This window comes from Castor canadensis, chromosome 6 (genome assembly GCF_047511655.1).
Source record: "Castor canadensis chromosome 6, mCasCan1.hap1v2, whole genome shotgun sequence".
In the NCBI taxonomy this organism is placed as follows: domain Eukaryota; kingdom Metazoa; phylum Chordata; class Mammalia; order Rodentia; family Castoridae; genus Castor; species Castor canadensis.
In genome coordinates, this window is record NC_133391.1 from 113,145,736 (window position 1) to 113,167,371 (window position 21,636).

The following is a 21,636-nucleotide window of genomic DNA, read 5'->3' on the forward strand; positions in this document are numbered from 1 at the left end:
GACTTAAAAACACCTAGTATTTTAAATGGGGTTTTGAAATGGATAGGGTTTTAAATGCATAGGAGAGGCAGAGAAAATGTCACTTGGCAGTTATCTAAAAAATAACAAACCAGCTTCTTTGAACATTGACAGTGCTGCTTAAGTACATACATTGTGTGGGTTTGCTCACTCTTTACACTAATTGTCACTTTCTCCCTTAATCTTTTAAATGCAGTAACCAAATAAAGTGCCTAATATTTACATGCTAAAGTCTTTTTACAGTTAGTGCTGTGGTTTACTGAAAGCCCTGAGGTAAATAATATCTTCTCAAAATGAGAGATGATATGTTAGGAATATAAACAGTGTTGCTACTGTTGAAGTGTGTTTTATTTAATCATATTAATTTCCAAATGAAAAAATTTATTTGGTATCTACTTGAAATATGTCAATTAAATGAAATACTTCATGTCACAAAAGTATTTGATGTTCAATTCTTGTAATGCAAATAGTGATTTAAGGAACAATTTTTCATTTGAATGTATGGCTAACCAGTTAAAAGATGAAGGAAGGGGGAAGAAATGGCCCACACAATGTATGCACATATGAACAAATTAATAATAAAAAAAACAAGGAATTCAGGTCATACAATTAAAAAAAAAAATCCTTCCAGAAGATATTTTGTGGTGCTGGTGTCACATTTTAAGTCTGTATCTCTCTGTTACAGCAATGTCACTTTACAACTTTGAAATTGCTGCATAGAAACTGGCCAGTTTTAAAAAGCATGGACCTGTTAGGTTTTTAGTTCATCACTAGATGGAGTTCTTGCAATATAACTATGTATTGGGTAGGCTTTAGTAGAATAATCTTTGCTTTCCTCAAAGTAGGCATAAGTATTTTTTTAAATGAACATTCTCTATATAAGCAATCAGCTGTTAAATATATAACATGGTCATAGGAATATGTAGTTGGTAGTACGCTGTTTATGCAGCCTTTAGCAACATCAAACAGGTATTTTGGCTAATAAGGTTTTTCTTAGGTAGGGTTGTATATGTGTGTGTGTTTGAGAGAGAGAAAAAGAGAGAGAGAGGGAGGGAGGGAGAGAGAGAGACAGAGAGACTGATTGAAAGTAGTTCCTTGATAATTATGATTAACATTATTTACTTGTGCAGGTCAGTTCTTTTTACAAAATCCTAATGCTTGAGCTCCTGCTTACCTGAAGACTTGCTGTGCCACCTCACAGTAACACTGAAACTAAATTCTTCAGGCATTACCAAGGAAGTAATGCCTGAAGAATTAAATGGCCGTTAGGTAAATGGTTTGTCCATTCCTTGACTTACCGTTGCTGTTGTCCTTAATTTTAGCCTTACCAAGTGTTGTTCAGCTTGCTGCTTTAAACTCTAAAAACTAGGCCAAAAAGAGAAATAATTTTGTCTTTCTATGTACTTACTGTCTTCAAGGAGAGTATTTTCATCACGAGTTGGATGTACCTTCTGCTCTTTCGTCCTGAAGTTAGGCATGTTTGCATTGTTGCTCCTCTTCTACCTTTCCTTTTTTCTGCTCTATAAATAACAGAAACACTTTCTTACCATGTGCTGTTTAACCAGTTGAGTTTCAAGCTTTTAAAAACTGTCACTTTCTGGTTCTTTGGTAGTCTTTGAAAATGACCTTTAAAGCATTTGTTTCTTATATTGTTAACATAAGTCTATCCACAGTGACATTTCAAAAGATAATTTAATACCTGTACAAGGTTTTAAGTAGTAGTTAAAGAATTATAAAGAAAAATACTAGTCCCCTACCCCATCCCCTTCTTCATCAGCCCCATTCCCAGAGGCAACTACTTTTAAAAATTCCAATTCTTATTTCTTTTGGTGGTTGTGTCCATATAGCTAATAAGGTCTTATCCTGCTGTTTTTTGGGTTGAAAACATTGGAGCTTGAATCCTTGTAGCAGAAAGTCAGCTGATAGTGACTTTTTCCTCTTCTTTACCTCCTACTCATCTCCATACAGTCATTGTTACAACCTTCTTGACTGGCTGCTCTACAATTTAAATGGGACCTCAAAAACCTAGTTATGTGTACTGTGCAGTTGTTAGGAAGTTCTTGAAGAACCAGTCTGTAATTAGCCAGCCAGGAATTCTGGAGGACCACACTAATTATATTTTATTGGGAAGCATGTTATTGCAGAGTTCCTTACCTGTAAACATCTTTCTTCAATTGCCATTTGTGTAACTTTTAAAATGACAACTGTTACAGTTAGGAAATGTGTTTTATCACAGTTGAAGCCTGGAGGCAAGCTGCTTCATAGGTTTGGTGACATAATCAAAGAACCAAATTCTTTGTTTTTCCATCTGCTCTTAAAATGTTAGCCATGTTCTCAGGTATGCTCTCCTTAGGGTAGTAAGATGACCTATTATGTGAGGTAATTATCCCATCTTATGTGAGTAAGTGTCTCTTGTGAGTGTTCCTAGAGTCTTCCGTCAAACTTTTCCTAGTTATTTCATTTACCAGAATTGCTTCAGAGACCCAGTTCTAAACCAGCTTCTGTCAAGAATGGGGTTGCTATGATTAGCCTAAATGTAGAGGAGGGTGGAGTGTCTGAGGTTATTAGGGAGGAGCTAGGAAGCAAAATTGGTGGATAGTAAGCCAACAATGTCTGCAACAATCAAACCCTCAGTGGAAAACCTTGTTTCTAACAGTTCTGTCAGGCCACTCTCTTTTGAAAAATTAAGTAGAAAGTCCAGTTATTTCAAACCATGTCCTTTGTAATATCCTTTGCTACAGTATCTATTTTGTACTTATACCTACATATTTGAAAGCACATTTGTTGGAAATTATCATTTCTCTTCCTTCTCTTGAATTTGATTATATTTATTGGATCTATACCTTTGTACTTCCCTGGAATAAAGATTTATTGAGTAATCACACAATATTTGCAAAAACATAAACTTCAGTGGTAATTTTTAAGTAACATTATCATTGATTTTTTTTTAAACCAAAGCTATCCAAATGGCAAGTGTTGATATTTTTCCCCCTTTTTTTTCTAGTTCTAGAACTTAGCTATCTCCTGGCAAATTAGTCTTTTTTGCTTTGCTTCATTGTTTTTTATTACCCTCATTTCTTTTTTATTGCAGATGCCTAAAAACTAAATGTAGTAATTTTTATGTCAATAATAATGAGTTTGAATAAGCCTCACTTTTAAAACAAAATTCCAATTTTACTGTTTTTTCTGTTATCTTATACTTAAGTCTTCTACTTCCACATCTGTGTTGTTTTAGAATCACTGTATTAGTACATTTACAGAATTTTAGTCCAAGACGAAGAACTTCAGAATTACTCGTATACCAGTTCTCCAGAACAAACCAACAGGAAAATACTCCAGAAAGCTTTTCTATATCAGTGCACTAGATTGAACTGCTTACTGTTCTGGTTTATGTGTAAGAAATGACCATGTAAGTGATTCTTTAGGATTAAACCGTGTATGTATGTGTGTGTAGTTTTTGCTTTTCTAAGCTAGTTTAAAGTATTTCATACCAAATCTATTTGCTATTAAAATTTGGGTTTTAGATTAATGTTCAGTTTCTTACAAGAGTTTCTTTACTGTTGCCATTACCAAATAAGTCATCAATTTTATACTATTGTTATATATATTTTCTAATGACTTTTACTGCCCAATTAGTAATATCAGTAGTAATGGTAGAAGTTCAAAACCAATTATCAGTGAGATAATATTTACCTTGAAAATTGTCGATTCTCATATTCTGGTTTGAAATGTAAGTTCTATGTCATGTTAATGTGTTACATGAAAATGAATTCTGATGTCAAATAATTTTCCACCTGCTAGATTATTCAGGGTTAAGTGGATTTCTTTATTGCAGGACTTCTTAAGATTGTTACTATTGTCATGTGTGTTTTAAATAATTCAAAACCAATTTAAATATGAAGCCCTTATTTCTCAGACTGTTGTTTCATAGAACACTTTTTGAGAAACACTGGGATTTGTTCCAGTTAGTGTTTGTGTAAAATATTGTAAAGGAATAAGGCACTTTACCTTTATAAGTGACATCCAGTATATTAAAAAAGACTACTAATTTAACATTTAGATACCTGGAACAATCAGTTTCAACTGTATGTCAAGTATTTTGAAGAAAATAAAAATCTTGAGTATTAGGTATGCCTTCTTGCTGCTGCTTCTACAGCTTTTCACTAAATGTTACTTATTGACATGAGTAATGTTGAAATAGACTGGTCATAGATCTAGTATTCCCAAACTTCTCCAGCTTGATTTTCTCTGCCAAGTTCTAAACAAGTGTTAAGTTTCTGACCCAGCATTTCTGCGTGGAAACTCTGAGCTTCTCCTCTCCCCTTCTGTTCCCCCAATCTCAGACCTTACTTTCTGTTTTCTGTCTTGGTAAATGGCATTGTTATCTTTTCAGTCACCCAAACTAGGAATCCAAGAGACTCAGATTCCTCTTTCTTCAGGATCCTGTATCAGAATTTCCCAATTATGGTGCAGCTAACGTTCTGGACTAGATAATTCTTTGCTGTTGGGAGTTGTCCTGTGCATTGTAGATGTGTAGCAGCATTTCTGGCTGCTACCAAATACATGTCAACAGCAAGCCATGGTCTTGTGCATGCTAGGTAAGCACAATGCTGCCAGATTTGTCTTCTGAAATACAAAACTATTTCCTGATTATAATTTCAGTCACTTCCAATAGAAATCCTTATGAACTGGCTCCGCTCCTCTATTTCTTCATGCTAGTATCCATACTAAAGTTCTTGCTAAACACAACAGTGTACTTTGTTCTCTTCTTACTGTGACATAATTTATTTCAAACTCTTCCTAAGTATCAGTCTCTCTGTCATAACCCTTAGTCATTTATTTTCAGATAATCTATGATGATGAAGAGCATTTTTTTTTTAACATGTCCCTCTTTCCTCACCAAATTGAATTTTTCAAGGGCAGGCATCATCTCCACTTTTTTTTTTTAATCTCCTCCTCCCTTTTGTGGTACTGGGGATCTTGCTTAGCAAGATGTCCTAGCCAAGCAATCTACCACTGAGCCACACCTCCACCTTCCATCTCAGTTCTTGGCATGTAGTAGATACTCACTAAAAGTTTGAATCATTTCTAGTATGCCCTATTAGATGTGGTTACTTTTAGGAACTCTCTTCCCTATATTGGTGAAAATTGTTTTCCTACTCTTTATCATCCAGACTGCAATAGGTTGGCTTTTGACCCCAGAAATCTTGAATCACAACTCTCTTTAAGAAGCCACTTATTCAGAAGAGACTTGAAGAAAAGCCTGTACTTGGTAGATTTTCAAATGTCATTTCCTTATAACTAGTTAAAAGATTTTTATTCTGAAAGAAATTAAATTACAAGGATTAATTAAATTGGGTTGATAGGATGTGGAGAATCTTTACTGGACTCAAAACTGCATTTCTATTGAGTACAGATTTGTTAATTGATCACAGAAAGCTTGAAAAAGCAGTATCATTATTTTAATAACTAATTTGGCTTTTAAGATAATACTGATTAGAACACATTCCTATTATCACCAGCCTGGGCTTCAAATTTATTCCCTATCTCATCAAATGAAAACAACAACAAAAAAGTAATTGGGTATAATAGCTCACGTTTGTAGTCTTAGCTACTCAGGAAGCAGAGATTGAGAGGATTGTGGTCCAAGTTGGCTCTGGCATGAACATGAGTCCTTATTAGAAAAGCAAAAAGGGCAAAGACCCAAAGCAAAAGACCTAAGTGGTAGAGAGCACCTGCCTAGCAAGCTTGAGGCCCCAAGTTCAAACCCCAGTACCACCAAAAAAAGAAATAAAAAACTAAGTATCAAATGAGTAAAGAATAGCGTCCCACTTCCCTTCCTTATATTCAGTATTAGAGTTTTATATACAGTCATTAGATTTCATTGTGAGTTGGAACTAGCCACAGTCGATCAATGACAGTTTAACCTGGAACTTTAATTAAAAGGTTAAAAAAATAGTGGCTGCAGAGCTTCTGGAAGATAATTCAAGTTGTAACAACAGCCTCTCTGCCAGTCAAGGATTAAAGATGGGGAAAATGGGAAAGATTAAGCCCTCTCAAACTCAGAATTCTTCATTTTGGCACAGTGTGTTGAATACTAATAATTATTTCTTAAGTGAATCTGTATATAATATCAGTTAAGCAAGAAGGAATGACTTTCTGCTTTGTTTTTTAGGGAGTGACACACAGTATATCAATTCCCTTTGAAAGAATTCTTTAATAAGAAAAATTAAAGCTGGACATGTGATCCCAGTGCTGTAATCCTAGCACTTACAACACTGAGGCTAGATGATAGAGGAGGCTAGCCTGGTTAACATACATAGTGAGACATTGTCACTAAAAAAATAAATTAAAAAATAAATAAATGAAAAAATTATGTTGGAGGTTTCCAGAAATAAAACTAGGAAAGAGACAGGTTACCTACAGGTACAGTTCATCTTCCTTACACCAGCACTGAGGGCCAAAGGACACAGAGGACATGATGTGGTGACCAGCCCATTATGATGAAAACCTGAAGACCCACTTTTGCCAAGTACCCAGATCTATGTTGACTGCGTTGCTCATCTTTGTTTTCTGTACTCTCCTTTCTTTAATATTTGAATAATATTTAAAATGAAACATTTAATTTTAATCATTAAATATAACCAGTTAAAATTCTCTTTAGGATCTTGAACTGCTTCAGAAAAGAAAAATATATAATGAAATGAAAGAGATTATAAGTGGACTGGGAAAAAAGCAGCAACAACAACCTGATAAATGCTGTTTCCAAAAGAGTTTTCACTCAGAACTTAAGTTTTGCATTATAATGCTTCTGTTACATATAGGTCATCTCATGCCTGCTTTTCATACTGTCATAATTTTTGAACATATATTTTTGATTAGTTGTGAATATATTTTATATTTTGAAAATGTACATTGTTAGTTTTGGCTCTTTAAATAGTGTTTTTTAAATATTTTGTACATCTACAAGGCCCTACTTGATCTAAAAAAAAATTAATGGTTTTAAGAGCCTTTGTTTTCTATATACTTTCCAGTATAGTATATGGATGTGTAGTATACAAAGTGTAAACTTTCTCAGTGAGTTGTCTATTACCAGAATGAAGTAGTTTTAAGTGAGTAAAACTGTTAATCTTATGAGGGTCAAATATAAGATCCTTGTTTTTTTTTTTTTTTTAATAGTATATTGTTATTACTGTTCACAGTAGTTTTGATCTGTAAAGGTGCAAGGAACATGAAGTTAGCAAATACTGAACTGTTGCCCCTAAGGAAAATACAGCATCATGTTTCTGTAAGCTCACAGCATGTTTATAAGCTAGTCAGTACATAACATTGTTTTATGTGTGTTATTATTTTTTTTTTTTGTCCCACATAGTTTCACTGGTAGCCCCAGGCCGGGCCCCAAACTCCCTCCTGCTTGTTTTGCAAGTGCTGGGATTATAGTCGTGCAGCACTCTACTTAGTTAATGTGTGTTTTTGTTTATATCTTGTTGCTGAGTTAACATTAAACTCACGGCCAACAACAGTATAACTCATGCCTAAATGAAGCTTATCTAACATACATCTTCTCAGTAAATCATATCCAGCTTTCTTGTACCTAGAAACAGACAAAACCCTTTAGCATTTTGTGGAGGGGGCATTTTAAATAGTGAAAGTGCCAACAGTAAGCATAAAAACCATGGTAGCAAACAGATTGCAAAAGGGATGCTTGTTTATATAGTATAAGTGCTGAGAAAAGAAGGCAGAATATTCTCATGTTCACCTTGAGATGAAAAGGTGCATATTGGGTGACTCATGCTTTTCCACTGCTCTGTAGATACGTCTTAAAAAATGCCACAAATTAATTTTGATGTTTCAGATAAACTTTAGGTGGTGAATTCATGTACATAGAACCCATAACAAAGATGGACAATAATTGTTTTAAGGAACCTTATAACTGAATACTTAGTATCCACATTGGAAAGGAAATTTCTCTTATTTTCCAGTATGTGGAAGTTGTTGGCTATTCAGAGTCATCCTTACAGTTTTCATATTCTCTTGTTGAGTGGGATAAAACTGTCTCTTTCATTTTGTCATTTTCTTTTCTGCCCTGCAGGGAACAACCTATCTTCAGCACTCGAGCTCATGTCTTCCAGATTGACCCAAACACAAAGAAGAACTGGGTACCCACCAGCAAGCATGCAGTTACTGTGTCTTATTTTTATGACAGCACAAGAAATGTGTATAGGATAATCAGTTTAGATGGCTCAAAGGTAAGTTACATTTTAAATAATCTTGTGTTGCATTACGTAGTATAGCATTTCAGTTTCATTCAGATTTTTATATTCATTAAAGTAAAATATTTCCATTTGAATTTTTAAACTTAACCTTAAGAAACAAAACCAATCATTCTGAGTAAAATATATTTTTGTTCACTAAATTGCTTATATTAATCACCATCATCTTTCCAGATATACTTCCATGTTAGTCAGTTTTTCAGTATTGCAACAGAATACCTGACATAGGCTACTTATGAAGAAAGACGAATTTAGCTCACAGTTTGGATGGCTGAAAGTCCAAAGGGCACAGCCCAGTCTTGGCAAGAACCACCCCTTGGTTAGGCACTGCATGTATCAGATAGTGGTGGTGGGAGTGTACTGGGAAGTAAGTAATTACATCTTATACAAGGACTGAGAGTTGAGTGGGGCCATGCTTGCTCTTTCTGGAGAGTTCAAGAAGTCTCATTGAGAGCTGCTTTTCAGGTGTACACTCCCAGTGACCTGTGGGCTGCACTAGGCCCACCCTTGAAGCTCTATGATACCACCCTCCAAACACATAAGCCTTTGGGTGAACACAGGTAAACTAAACTCAAATTATAGCAGCTTCTATAGAGTAGTAGGTAGTAGACTCCTTAAATCATATGAAGTCTGTTAATGTCTTCCTTATCTGAAGAGAAGCATCAAGACAGAAACCCTAAGGTTATTTTTAGGAGAGGCAGGTAGTGTAATAGTTAAGAGCAATAACTGCCGGGGTTCAGGTCTCAGCTCTGCCAGTACTGAGTATTTTGACTTGGAGCAAATTACTTCTCTGAGCCTCATTGTTCTTGCTTCAGTATTTCTAGTTGTAAGGATTAAGTGAACTAATATCTGTAGAACACTTAAATAGTGCCTAGTGCGTAGTATACTCTTCAAAGGGAGTAAAGTATAATTTATTCTTAATGATTGTTGTGTAAGTGACTTGCATAATGAAATTGTACCCCCACCCCAAGTGTGGTGGTACAGGTCTGTAATCCCAGCTATTGGGAGGCAGAGGTAAAAAGATGAATTCAAGGCCATCCTGGGCTACATAGTGAGTTTCTGGTCAACCTGTGCTACTTAGCAAGATCCTTTCTCAAAAAAACCAAAAACAACAACAATAAGAAAAACCACAAAAAACAAGGCCTTGAGATACAGCTCAGTGGCAGAGCACTTGCGTAGCATGTGCAAGGCCTTTTGGTCAATCCTTAGCACTGAAAAACAAAATAAAACAAAAAATCCAAATATCCCTTTCTGGATGTAAAGTATGTAGAAAGATGAGATTTCTGTTTTTCTCCAAGCTTTCTTAAAGCCATGAGACCTTTCTAGGCCCCCCTAATTCAGTGTAGGGGTTAACTGCACAGACTGGAGCCAAACTGTGTCATTTGACATTTTGTCCCACTATTTGTTAGCAGTATTATTACCGAGCTCAGTAGTCCTAAGAAGACACTGGTCCAGAAGACTCCAAGTCCTTGTTGTCACCTGAACAGAGAACTGGACAGAGACACAAATTGCAAAACAGTAACAAAACTTTATTGGAAGAAAAAGAAAGAAACAGTGAGAGAAAAGAAAAGCAGTGGGCCCCTGCCTGATAGCAAGGAGGATTGATTAGCAAAACTTTATTGAAAGAAAAGGAAAGAAGGAAGCACTGCAAGGGAGTGGTGGGCCCTTGCCAGGTGGCACAAAAGTATTGACATTTTTTGTTTAAGTCCAATTTATAAGTTGTAAGGCGGGAAAAATCTGGGCAGTCCTTAGGGAGGGGCTAGGGTAGCTGGCAGGTTTATTTAACACAACCTTGTGACATAACAAGGGTTATTCTACCCATGTGCTTAGGCTAATTTTTGAGCCTTTAATTGTATGTATGAGATGTGACTGACATTCATGAGGTCCTAAGTAAGAGAACTTGGCCTGGGAGGCCAAATTGGGGGCAGGTCCCCCCCCTTATTTTTTAACAAGGAAGACCCATAGGTGCCTTTTCTGGATGCTGTCTCATAATGATATTTCCCATGCCAGATGATTTACAATTTAGAGGGGATTTGTTGGTCTAGAGATGGTTCAGGGCTATGCTGGGGTGCTTGTTAGAGAAGAGACCCCCTGGTAAGTTGTTTTCCCTGCCTGCTAACCTGCCTCAAATATAACCGTGAGGGAGGGTATTCAACCTCTGAATACCTCAGCTTTCTCATTTGTAAAAGGAGCTAAAAAACAAAACAATCTACATTATTATAGCATAGCATCATTGCAAAGAGTAAATTCAGGAAAAAGCACAAGGTGTATACAGTAATCATTCTAAAAATACTTGCTGTTAGTGTTATTAATGTTATTAGGTTATTAATTGTATCCTGCCTAGTAGGTTTTAGAGAATAAAAGAACATTTAATTTAGTGCTAAACTTTTAGTATGTTTTTTTTTCAGTCTCATGATTTCCTTATCTTTTAAACCAGATTATAGATTTTAGGGGCTATGTGTATTTTGTGTCTTTGTAAGTGACTGTCCTGGACTTATTTGCATAATTAACCCTCATTTCATTTTTACTTGGAGTATTTAAAAGATTTGAAAAGTCTCGGCCAAAAGGCCGAGAAGCGATTAGTAACAGTTAATTTCTGTGAAGCATTATTTAGCAAATAGTAATTTTGCATATTTTGTAACTTTGGTTTAGAGAAATGCAACAGATATTAAATATTATTATCTCATACTTTAGAGTTAATTTCTTTTCCCTGACTGAACCTTCAATTTCTATTGTCTGTTTTATCTCTTGGCCCAACCACAGATAAAATGTTTTATTAGATACGAGATATAAATGGTTTATGGAAGTAAAAGTCTATGTCCAAGAAAAGAAACTGTATGGAAATGATTAGACTACAGTTGTTAATTTAACCCTCAGCAGATTAAAACACTGAGTTATTTTCAAGGAAGTAATTTAGTGGTTAAATAATCCTCCTCTGTTCTTCCCTCTGAGGTAACAGAACTATTGTTTTCGGCATTTCCATTTCTGAATATACTTTGCTTGTAATTATTAGAATTTAAGCAACTCTTTTTGAAAAGAGAAAAAAGTTTTGTGTTGTTCTTTTCAATAAAACATCTCTCCTATACCAAGTTAAATTTTCTATCACATTTTCATTTTCTAGTTACTTTTCTAAACTAATTCTGTGAATGACAGCAGTGGTTTATTTGACTTGACTGAACAGCAGTTTTTCTCCTTCCACCCCCAACTCCATCTCTTTACTTCATGGTTGAGTTGGAAAGCCTGTAGGTACCCTGAGTAGAAAACGTACATTTGTTCTCATGTAGTGCCTATACTGTGCATGTGAAGTTTGCCTGAAGGTTTTCTGATCCTGCCTCAGAGTCATTAGCATGGCCTAGGGCCAGGATCCAGGCACTATATGATCTGAAATGACGCAGCATTTCTGCTGCTTCCCTTTAGAAGAAAAAGTCTCTAGAGTTGAGGAACATCTTTATGGTAAACCATTAAAATTTTCTTTTAATGGGTTCATAGTAGTGTTCTATTTAAAGACTCCCAAGAAATAAATTTTTTAAGTGTGGGATTATCTATTGTTGTAAGGTTTTTCTTTGGTGATAAAGGAAGGTAATACAAAGGAAAGGAAAGGTTCAGAGTGGAGATTAAAATGGGACTGTTTAACAAAGCAGAAAGAAGTTAATTTTAAACAGTTAAAATGAGAGTTAGTGACCAACAATCCATTGGTCAGTTTTCTTAAATGCCTATAAAACCTATTGCCACCTGACTTTTTTGAGAGTTACCAGGATCATGTGTAATATATGCCCTTATCGTCTTGAAAACCTTCAGGTTCCAGCTCAAATGTTCCTCAGAGAAGAATGAGGGGCCACCAGATCTAAAGTGGTGACTGCCAGTCTTTATCTGCTTGTCTTCCACTCTCTGCCACATCTGTCTTAGGAGCTTCATAGCACACTCTAAAACTAGTGTCAGCTTTTTCTTTACTTGTGCACTGACTGACTACTTTTACAGAACAAAATCCATGATTATATTGCCTCTCTTACTGTATCTCAGACTTTTAGAATTATGCTCAGCATTTAATAGGTACTCAGTAAAAGTGTTGAATAAATGGATGATCCCTTACTATTTGTTAATATTTTTTTCATTTAATCTTTCATTTGATAACAGCCTCACCAATTAGAGTAGTTGTTAGCCACATTTTACATATCTAAAACATTATGCTGGTAAGAAGCTATTTTGAACTGAAGGGTAAGGAAGCTGTAGATCTGAATATGTAAATTTTAAGGATAGGGCTCTCATATGAATTAATAGATAGCACATGTACTTTTTGTGAGAGAAAGGAATGGGCCAGTTTCTATTTTACTTTCGACTTTGGTAGGTGTTCATGTATTCGTTATCATAACTGTCAGTACTGCACAGTTCATAAACATTTTCATTTATGCTGTTATTTACATGGTAAATTTAGTTGTTCTGAAAATTGTCATTCCACATTTAATAGTTTGCCAAATGACTGCCTATGGATTGGATTTGAAAATACGTATCTTTTTATTATTGTTGGAATTATATTTTAATATTAATTTTTGAGGGCATTAGACTACCTAACTAAAAATAACTCTACTTTTCTGTTACTGGCAGAGCATAAATTAATATGGTATTATAGTTAAAAATTATTATGGTGATCACCAAAGTTAGTATTTAGTAACATATTAAAAATACTAATTTTCTAAGAAATTATGTGTTAAACAGAAATGATATTGTCATCACTCTATACTATATTGTGAAGAAAGAAATTTTAGTATATACTTGCATTTGTTTTTATCTTGAGTAAAGAAAAAAGTGCTGAATGACTAAAAGTCTTTTCTGTATCACAATATATTTCAGGTAAATCAACTTTAAGAAAACAATTGCTTATAGATTTTAGAAAATTAACATAGTTTTTTCTATTGTTTTTTGTATTCATTTTTGAAACATAGCATGGGACCCTGGTATCAAACATCTAAGCACTATTAAGACAAAGACCTATTTTTTTCACATGAATATCACCCCAAATTAATAAATAATAATCCTAAACATTTGAAGGAAAAAAACTGAGCACACTAAAAACTGAAATTTTTTAGATTATAAGAAAACTTATTTTGAATATAAGATGTTGACATTTTTAATGGACAGAGAACCATTATATTTATTTTAGTTACAATATTTCCACATTGTCACTTACAATGCTAGAAACTACTACTACAGTTATCTTTAGATATTTAACATTGTGTCTTATTAGTGATCCTAAATTTTTATGTAACTGAATAGTCTGCATTTAATATCCATTTGCTAAATTTTGGCTGGTTGCTCATACTGATTTTATTTTTCAGGCAATAATAAATAGCACCATCACTCCAAACATGACATTTACTAAAACATCTCAAAAGTTTGGCCAGTGGGCCGATAGCCGGGCAAACACTGTATATGGACTGGGATTCTCCTCTGAGCATCATCTTTCAAAAGTAAGTTAGGTCATGTTGCAGTGAAAATCTTTATCTTTAACTCATATGTCTTAAATATATAACAGCAAACTGAGGGAGGCTATAAAATACAAGAGAAAATTGTTTAATTTTCTCAGTACAGCTGTAGTGATTTTAAAGCAAGAAGCAAGAGATCATTGGATTCTTCTGTTGCTTGGAAGTTTTATTGTATACGTTAAAACAGTCACCATTGTCTGAGAAGGATTTTTGTGACTAATTATCTGTATGGCAGGAAATAAAAGGTGAGATTTATCACTTCAGAGGGATTTTGCTCAGACATTATTACTCATTAGTTGGAAATGTTCTGTAAAGACAGGCAGACACATGGCTGGTGGAGTGACCCAAGTGGTAAGGGTGGCTGCCTTGCAAGCATGAGGCCCTGAATTCAAGCCCCAGTGCCGCTAAAAAAAAAAAAGATACACACCAAGCTCTTAGAAATTATGAAACTGAAGATGAGTCTGGGTTTGGTAGCACACAACTATAAGCCCAGCTACTTGAGAAGTAGGGATCAAGAGGAGCATGGTTCGAGGCCAGCCTGGACAAAATATTCAACAAACAAACTAGGCATGGTGGCTTATGTCTGTAATCCCAACTATGTGGGAAGCAAAGGTAGGAGGATCATGATCTGAGGCCAACACTGGGCAAAAAGCTTGAGACTTTCCCTAAAAAATAACTAAAGAAAAAAAGAGCTGCACATGTGGCCCAGGTGGTAGAGCACCTACCAAGTAAGAATGAGGCCCTAAGTTCAAATCCCAGTACTGCAAAACAACAAAATAAAAATCTGAGGCTGAAAGTGATATAAATTTCAGCTTTTGATATGATAACAGGCACATACAATTAATTGTGTTTAGGGGAAATTGTGCTTTATCTGGGTATAGAGTTGCTGAAGTGATGCAGTGCAGAGTGATGTCCTGTAGACACCATGAGGAATTTTATTGCTTCCTGTGGGTTTCTAAGAATCAGCATCTTCTGAATAGCAATTTTTGTTTTGAAATTCCTTTGTGGAGTGTTGTGTTGTTTTCTGGTGCCGAGCATTAGCTGGTTAGAAATCTTTAGTGATGGATTTTAGTTATGTCAGGGATAACTGTATATTTGTAATATTGAAAATAAAATGTCTTACATGAGAGTTATGTTTTAGTAATAGTTTAAAGTGTTTTCTCAGTACTGTGATATTAATAAGTAGACTTAAATTCAGTTTTCTCAGTGACATACAACCAGAATATAGATAACCTAGCAGATACCAGATTTCAACTTCATTGTAATAGTGTTGTTTTTGAAAGGGATTTGTCAAAGGACTTCTTTTTCTGTCATTATCATATAGTTGAGATATCTATATATCTATACATATGTATAGATATATATATATATACACATATATATATAAAATATCAAATCTGAATTGCTTTGGAAGGCTGTGCTGCTTGTGTAAGAGTTGGTTATTCAGAAAATGAAAGAAAATTGAGGTAAAATTGGGCATTGTGACTCAGTATTTGGTTGATGTATACAGTCTTTATACATTCAGTTTGCAGAAAAGTTTCAGGAGTTTAAAGAAGCTGCTCGACTAGCAAAGGAGAAATCACAAGAGAAGATGGAACTTACCAGTACACCTTCACAGGTAAGAACTTCATTTTATTTTTATTTATGAGTCTTATTCATTTCTGATGGCATCCTTTATGCCAGAGTTAAATTTAGGAAAATTATGTCAGATTTTCCAAAGTGGATATAGAACTGCATTCTTTAGTTAATCTCTACTGGTAGAGAAATAGTTTTTTCTATATGTCATTGTCTACAAGAACATGTTAAAAAATCAGTTTAGTAATTAAAACTTAGATTATTTAATGTGCGTAACAACTTACAAGCTAGTTTCATTAGTTTCATTGGGCTCTAAACTATCAGGATAGTTTACTGTAGTACCTGGCATCTGGCCCTGAGCTGATTAAAGTAGAGCAATAGTGTCTGTGAGGTGTGCATGCCAGATAAAGGAAGATAGGGTTCTTTGATATCAAAAGCATGCTCCCTTCTCAGCCTTTGGTGTCTCAAAGTATTGGTTAGCCCTGGGTGAGAGAGGTAGTTTCTCCCAAGCCAGAAAGATATTTTTAAGATAAAAAATATAACCAGGCATCAGAGGCTTACCACCTATAATCCTAGCTATTTAGGAGGCTAAGAATGGGAGGTTCATGATTTAAAGCCAACCTGGGCAAAAAGTTTGTGAGACCTCATCTTAACCAATAACTGGACACAGTTGGACACACCTGTCATCCCAAGCTACATGGGATGCTAAGATTAACAGGCCAGTCCAGGCTAAAAAGTTTACACGATCCCATCTCAATATTAAAAAGCTTGATATTTTGGCATGGGCCTGCCATCCCAGCTACTACAGCAAGCATACAATAGAAGGTCCAGGCTGGCCTGGTCAAAAAAAAATGAGACCCAGTCTCCAAAGTAACTAGGGCAAAATAGGCTATAGGTGTGGCTCAAACAGGAGAGTGCCTGCCTTTCAAATGTGAAGCCCTGAGTTCAAACTCCAGGAAAAAAAAAATCAGAATATCATAGAATACAGAAAAATTTAAAAATATAAACTATGTCATACTCCTTGGTTAGCACTGTCCCCAAAGGTTAGAGATTATACAAAAGTATCACTTTTTCCTTTAATAAATTACCTCTTACTATCCATCAGAATATTTCTTTAGTTGGAAATTGTATCTCTAAGTAAGGTTCATTAAGTATTCACTTTATATTTCAGTTTTGATGTGTGATTTTTTTTTTGGTGGCGCTGTGGTTTGAACCTAGGGGCCTCCAACTTACTGGGCAAGTGCTCTTCCACTGGATCCGTACCTCCAACCTCCTCCCTTTTTTTCATTTTGATTTTGAAATAGAATCTCATTAATTTTGCCCAAACTGGTCTCAAACTTGTGATCCTCCTGTCTCTGCCTCCTGAGTGTCTGGAATTACAGGTGTATACCACCATGCCCAGCTTCAATTTCTTTTAAATAATAGGCTTTTTAACAATTAACTTTTATTGCAACTTTAATCTTGAGTAGGGCTAGTTCTGTAGTAATTGTTTCTGAAGTATACTCTATACTTTTTTTATGAAAAGGAAGAATATATGGAATTTTCCTTTTTCCTCTCTCTCTTCCTCACACCATGTAGCCCATGCTAACCTTGAACTTATGATTCTCTTGCCTTCATCTCCTGAGTGCTAGGATTAAGAGTTACGCACCACCATGCCAGCCTACGTGGAATTTTCTTGAAGTAAATAGGAATTATCTTGGCATTTAGTGAATAGCCAAATGAACAGTTGAGAAAATACTTTGTCCTTCTTCTTCCTCCCTGCCTCTGGCACACAACTCTATTTGGTAAATCCATTAACACAAAGAGAAAAGAAAAGCTCTGTTAAGTGTGCTTAAAGTACATGTTTCCCCCCACATTAAAGGTTTATTCCAAATTGAAGCCAAAGCTCCACCCTACCTTCATATTTGCTATAACGTGGAGTAACTTGGATGATACTTGAAGCAGTATATTAATACTTTTAAGCATAAAAGTCTATTTAAAATTAAGTACCAGTACATTTTGGGAGCTCTTATTCCTCAGGTGAATAATTGTATTATTACAAGAAAATGTAACAAGTAGCATATTGAATAAGAGAATGTTCGAGGGATTTCAATAAAATGAAAGTAGATTAAACTTTGCCATTGTGCTTATTTAGTTCCTGTGTCTCTAACCATAACTTGTAGTTTTTGCAAGTTGCTGGCATACCTGCTCCTCTTTGGTGGAAAGAATGTCTTTAAGCCTTTACTTTCATAAAGAGATACATCAAAGTTACTTGTATTTGGAAAATGCTGTGAAAAAAAAAAAGAATTGGAGAAATATCTCTAAGTTCATCAGCACTTGAGAGCCCAAATATATAGACCTTAATTTATCTTCAGAACACTTGATGTCTGATTATTAATTGATTATACCCAAGCCAGAGACAATAGTAAAAAAAAGTATTACTTTCATTTCTCTTTTTTCCCCCTTCCCCCTTTTTGTGACCATCTAACATTTGTTTCATTTGAATTACATGATCCTTGGCAACTCCTGTCGTACCTAAAAAGGGAGCTTGATTTACTGGTTTAACCTAATCTGCTAAATTAATGCTGTGCTTGATAAGTGGACTGTTACTCAGGAATTCAGCAAAGAGGAGGCTAAATGGGATATTTAATAGTTTAGGTGAAATAATCGATGATAGCGTGCACTTAGTTGGTCATAGCTTTTGTTTTTATTTGAGGAGGCACAGTTAGCACACAGGTTAAAAGTATTTACATAATGTCATAGTTCGGTCATAGAGTGCTTGCCTATCATGTACCAGCCCCTGGGTTCAATCCACTTTTACTGTCACTCTGGAATCTTGGGGAAAGTTGCTTAACCCAAGTGTCCACTGTCTATAACACAAGTATTACATTAATTATTTTGAAGAATTGTTGGGGAATGCATATAATAATGACAGTGTCATAATCGCTAATGCTGTGGACTTTAGAGCTTGGATTTTAATGTTGTACCAAACAAACCCTTAACTAGTTTTATGAATTTAGGCAAGTTACTGTTTTTCTTCATCTGTAAAATGGAAACAACAGCATGGTCTTAGTAAGGTTATTGTGAAAATTCAATGAGGATTAGATAATCCTTAGCATATAGTAAATGCTCAATAATAGACACCTGTTACTGGTCGTGTGATTATAATGGCAAGGATACTGATATAAAGCCCTTAAATAGCATGTGACACATAACAGTTACCTAGAAAAACACAGATGCCTTGATTGTATACACCTTGCCTTCAGATTCCCTGGAAGCCTTATTAAAACACAAATTGTTGAATACTACCCCACAGTTTCTTATTTAGTAGGTCTGAGATGAGGATGAATCACTTGTGTTTCTCACATCTTAGGAAATGATAATGGGACCACATTTTGAAAAGCAGTGCTTCTCAACCTCCCTAAAGGCTTGAGATGAAAGGTATCTGGCATTTAGAGCAAAGTTATCCACTTTACCATTCTTAGACTCTTAGCTAAGGTTATGCACTTGGCTTAATCTATAGGGAATTAAAGGTAGGATGAATCTGACAAGGTAGCCAATAGCTGACAGTCAGGAGATTGTAGTAAGTCTTGGTGAGGTTGTAGAGCAGGGAGAATGGGAGTAGGATAGATAGATTGAGACAATAGGAAGTTGTACAGCATAAGCTCTCCTGTTGGAATCAAAACCAGTAGTAGTTGATCCATTAATCAAAGTCAGTTAATGTGAGAAATTGTTTTTTAAAAGAACCCTTACAATTTAAAAATTAAAATTCAGTAATAAAATGTTTTACTTACTCACTAAGTCACTAACTCTTTGATTTAAATCCTTTGAATATGATCTGTTGATGGGCATCCCTCCTTATCTTTTTTATATAAACTGTTCAGATAGTTGAATTGTCTGCAATTCCCAGGTTTTTCCCCCACTTCCTCTTCTTTTAGGTAGAGCTAACCCTTTGCACTTGCAAAGAAATCTGAGTGTGATATTAGATCTTTATGTTATTTTTCTAACATAGTGTAGTGTATTATATATGATATTATATAATGGGACATACCATATTATACATGTGTAATTCAGTTGTGGGTTTTAATTTTTAGCCATTTGGTTTTTAGTTATTTCAAAGTATTTCATTTGGTTTTCCGTAAAATAACTTCTAGTTTTGCATTTCAAGTTTCATTAACTTACATAATATTTAATTCAGTTATTAATTATATAAATAGAATTGGGATAAACAGTTTGGGGACAAATACAGCTGGTTCTTGTTAAGCATCTAATGCAACTGGTGGATGTAAAATACATAAGCAGAAAGAGGATTAACCCACTAGCATCCATTTAGTGAAGGAGGAGCATGGTTAATGCAGAGTCAGAGGTTTTGAAGTTTTTGAACATGTTGGAGACTTTGCACATGGTAGGCAAATACTGTACCACTTAACTACATCCTCAGCCCTGCAGAAACTTTTATGGTTGTCAGAAAATGGGATTTCAGAGATGGCACCTCTGAGTAGGGACCAAGAATAGGAAGAATTTATAGAGGATTATGGTATGTCTCCCTGGATCTTAGTCTGTCTTTTATAAATCCACTTGCCCTTTCTGGTCTCTTGCCTACCATTGCTTTCCATTTCCACTGGCATGGGAACTCAAAATCATTAGCTCCTTCAGGAGATTTTCATCTCAGAGTCTCTGCACAGAAAAGAGTGGTGGTCTCATCTTCATTTAAGTGGGAAAGACTGGAGTGGAATGAGGCTTCAGTGAATGTTTGTTAAATGAGAAAGAAAGGGCTATGTTTTACTTGAGCCAAAAAAGTGAAACTGTAACGAAATTTTAATTTCAAACTTGATTGGAATTAGATGGAAAGTGATAGTGGTATTGGGTCTAATGGAGAATAGAGATGCTGCCCAGTGCCTCCCACCCTGCCTTATAGAGTAGGTGGTGATACTTGATACTGCCAGTACTGGCCAAGGTGATTTCCCTTCCTTTCTTCTTCTTTTTTTTTGACAGGGTCTTGCTATGAAGTCCAGGCTAGCCTTGAACTCTCTGTCCCTCTACCTCAGCTTCCCAAGTGCTGTGATTACAGATGTGTGCCTAGCTAGTAATTTCTTTTTCATATGATTCAGAGCACTACTAGTCTTTTTGACTTTCTTATCATTTTGTAAATGGATAGGAAGAGGGAATTCTTAAGACGCACTTCCTGAATCTTACATCTGTGCTCAGGCTTCCTTTTTTTTAATTTAAATTTTTAAAAATAATGTACTCACATCTGTTTTGGCTTCCCGGATACTGAGATTTTAATTTCCAGAAATTTATTTTTATTTACTCTATCATTTTTGCATTTTTCTCTCTCTGATTGTTGGGTTTTTTTGTTTTGTTTTGTTTTGTTTTAAGTGAGGATATGGGGAGACTTTCCCAGAAACAAAGTGAAAGATGAGTGGTTTCATTTTCTCAAAATAGGATGTAAAAGCAGTAGAGAGGCTCATTAGATATGGTTTTATGTTTTAGTTTTGCTTTTTTCATTTTTTAATAAAATGAAACTTTATATATACATATAGACGTGCATACTTATATACTCATAAGTGTGTATATATCCCAAAGAAGATATTATTTGATAATTTTTGCCTTATATTTATACTACAAAATTAGCCAGCCATATCAGCTAAAGAATCTCTTCCCAAAGAGAAGTTATCCATTTTTTTCTCAGATGTTTGTAATGCAATACATGTACCCTCAAGTTTTTAATTTTAACACTTGATTGAATGATATAAAATGGTTTTGTAGAAAGAGTAGGGTTTCTTTAAAGAATAATTAAAGTTGAATGTTCAGAAAATTATACAAATTTAGAATGAAAAGGAACTAGATATTAGAATATGTTAAGTAAAAACAAATTTCACAGTGCTATTTTTAGCATACATAACATTTCTGGAAGTTTTCACACAATACTTTTGGGTTCTTGTGGGGCATTTGGAGGGAAAATAGTGTTTTATTTTCCTTTTATGTTTTTATGTGCTATTGGAACCTTATCTTGTTCTTATAAGCAAATATTAACATCATTTTAAATCTTTTTTAAAAATTATTATTTGCATGGGCCTATTGGTTTTCATTTGACTTGTAAATGATTTTCTGTTGTCACATTATACTATACACTTCTTATGCATTGGCTGTCAGTTAATGGAAACAAAGAGGATGTAGGAGAAAGATTTAATAAGAATGAAAGGTTAAAATAGAGATTCCACTGATAACTGAAAAATAGTTCCTTTCGTGCAGTGGCATGCACCTCTCATGCCAACATTTGGGAGACAAGGATGGGATGCCTTGACAGC

The 21,636-nt window shown here is 35.0% G+C and overlaps 1 protein-coding gene across 1 annotated transcript in view; it reads left to right on the forward strand.

Annotated features, from left to right (window-relative positions):
* Positions 1–21,636, forward strand: part of Homer1 (homer scaffold protein 1) — a 124,306-nt gene that overhangs the window by 38,419 nt on the left and 64,251 nt on the right. The window contains exons 2-4 of the mRNA XM_074077223.1: positions 8,111–8,267; positions 13,625–13,756; positions 15,297–15,389. Of these exons, the coding sequence (XP_073933324.1) occupies positions 8,111–8,267; positions 13,625–13,756; positions 15,297–15,389 (382 nt within the window). The remainder of the gene's footprint in view (positions 1–8,110; positions 8,268–13,624; positions 13,757–15,296; positions 15,390–21,636) is intronic.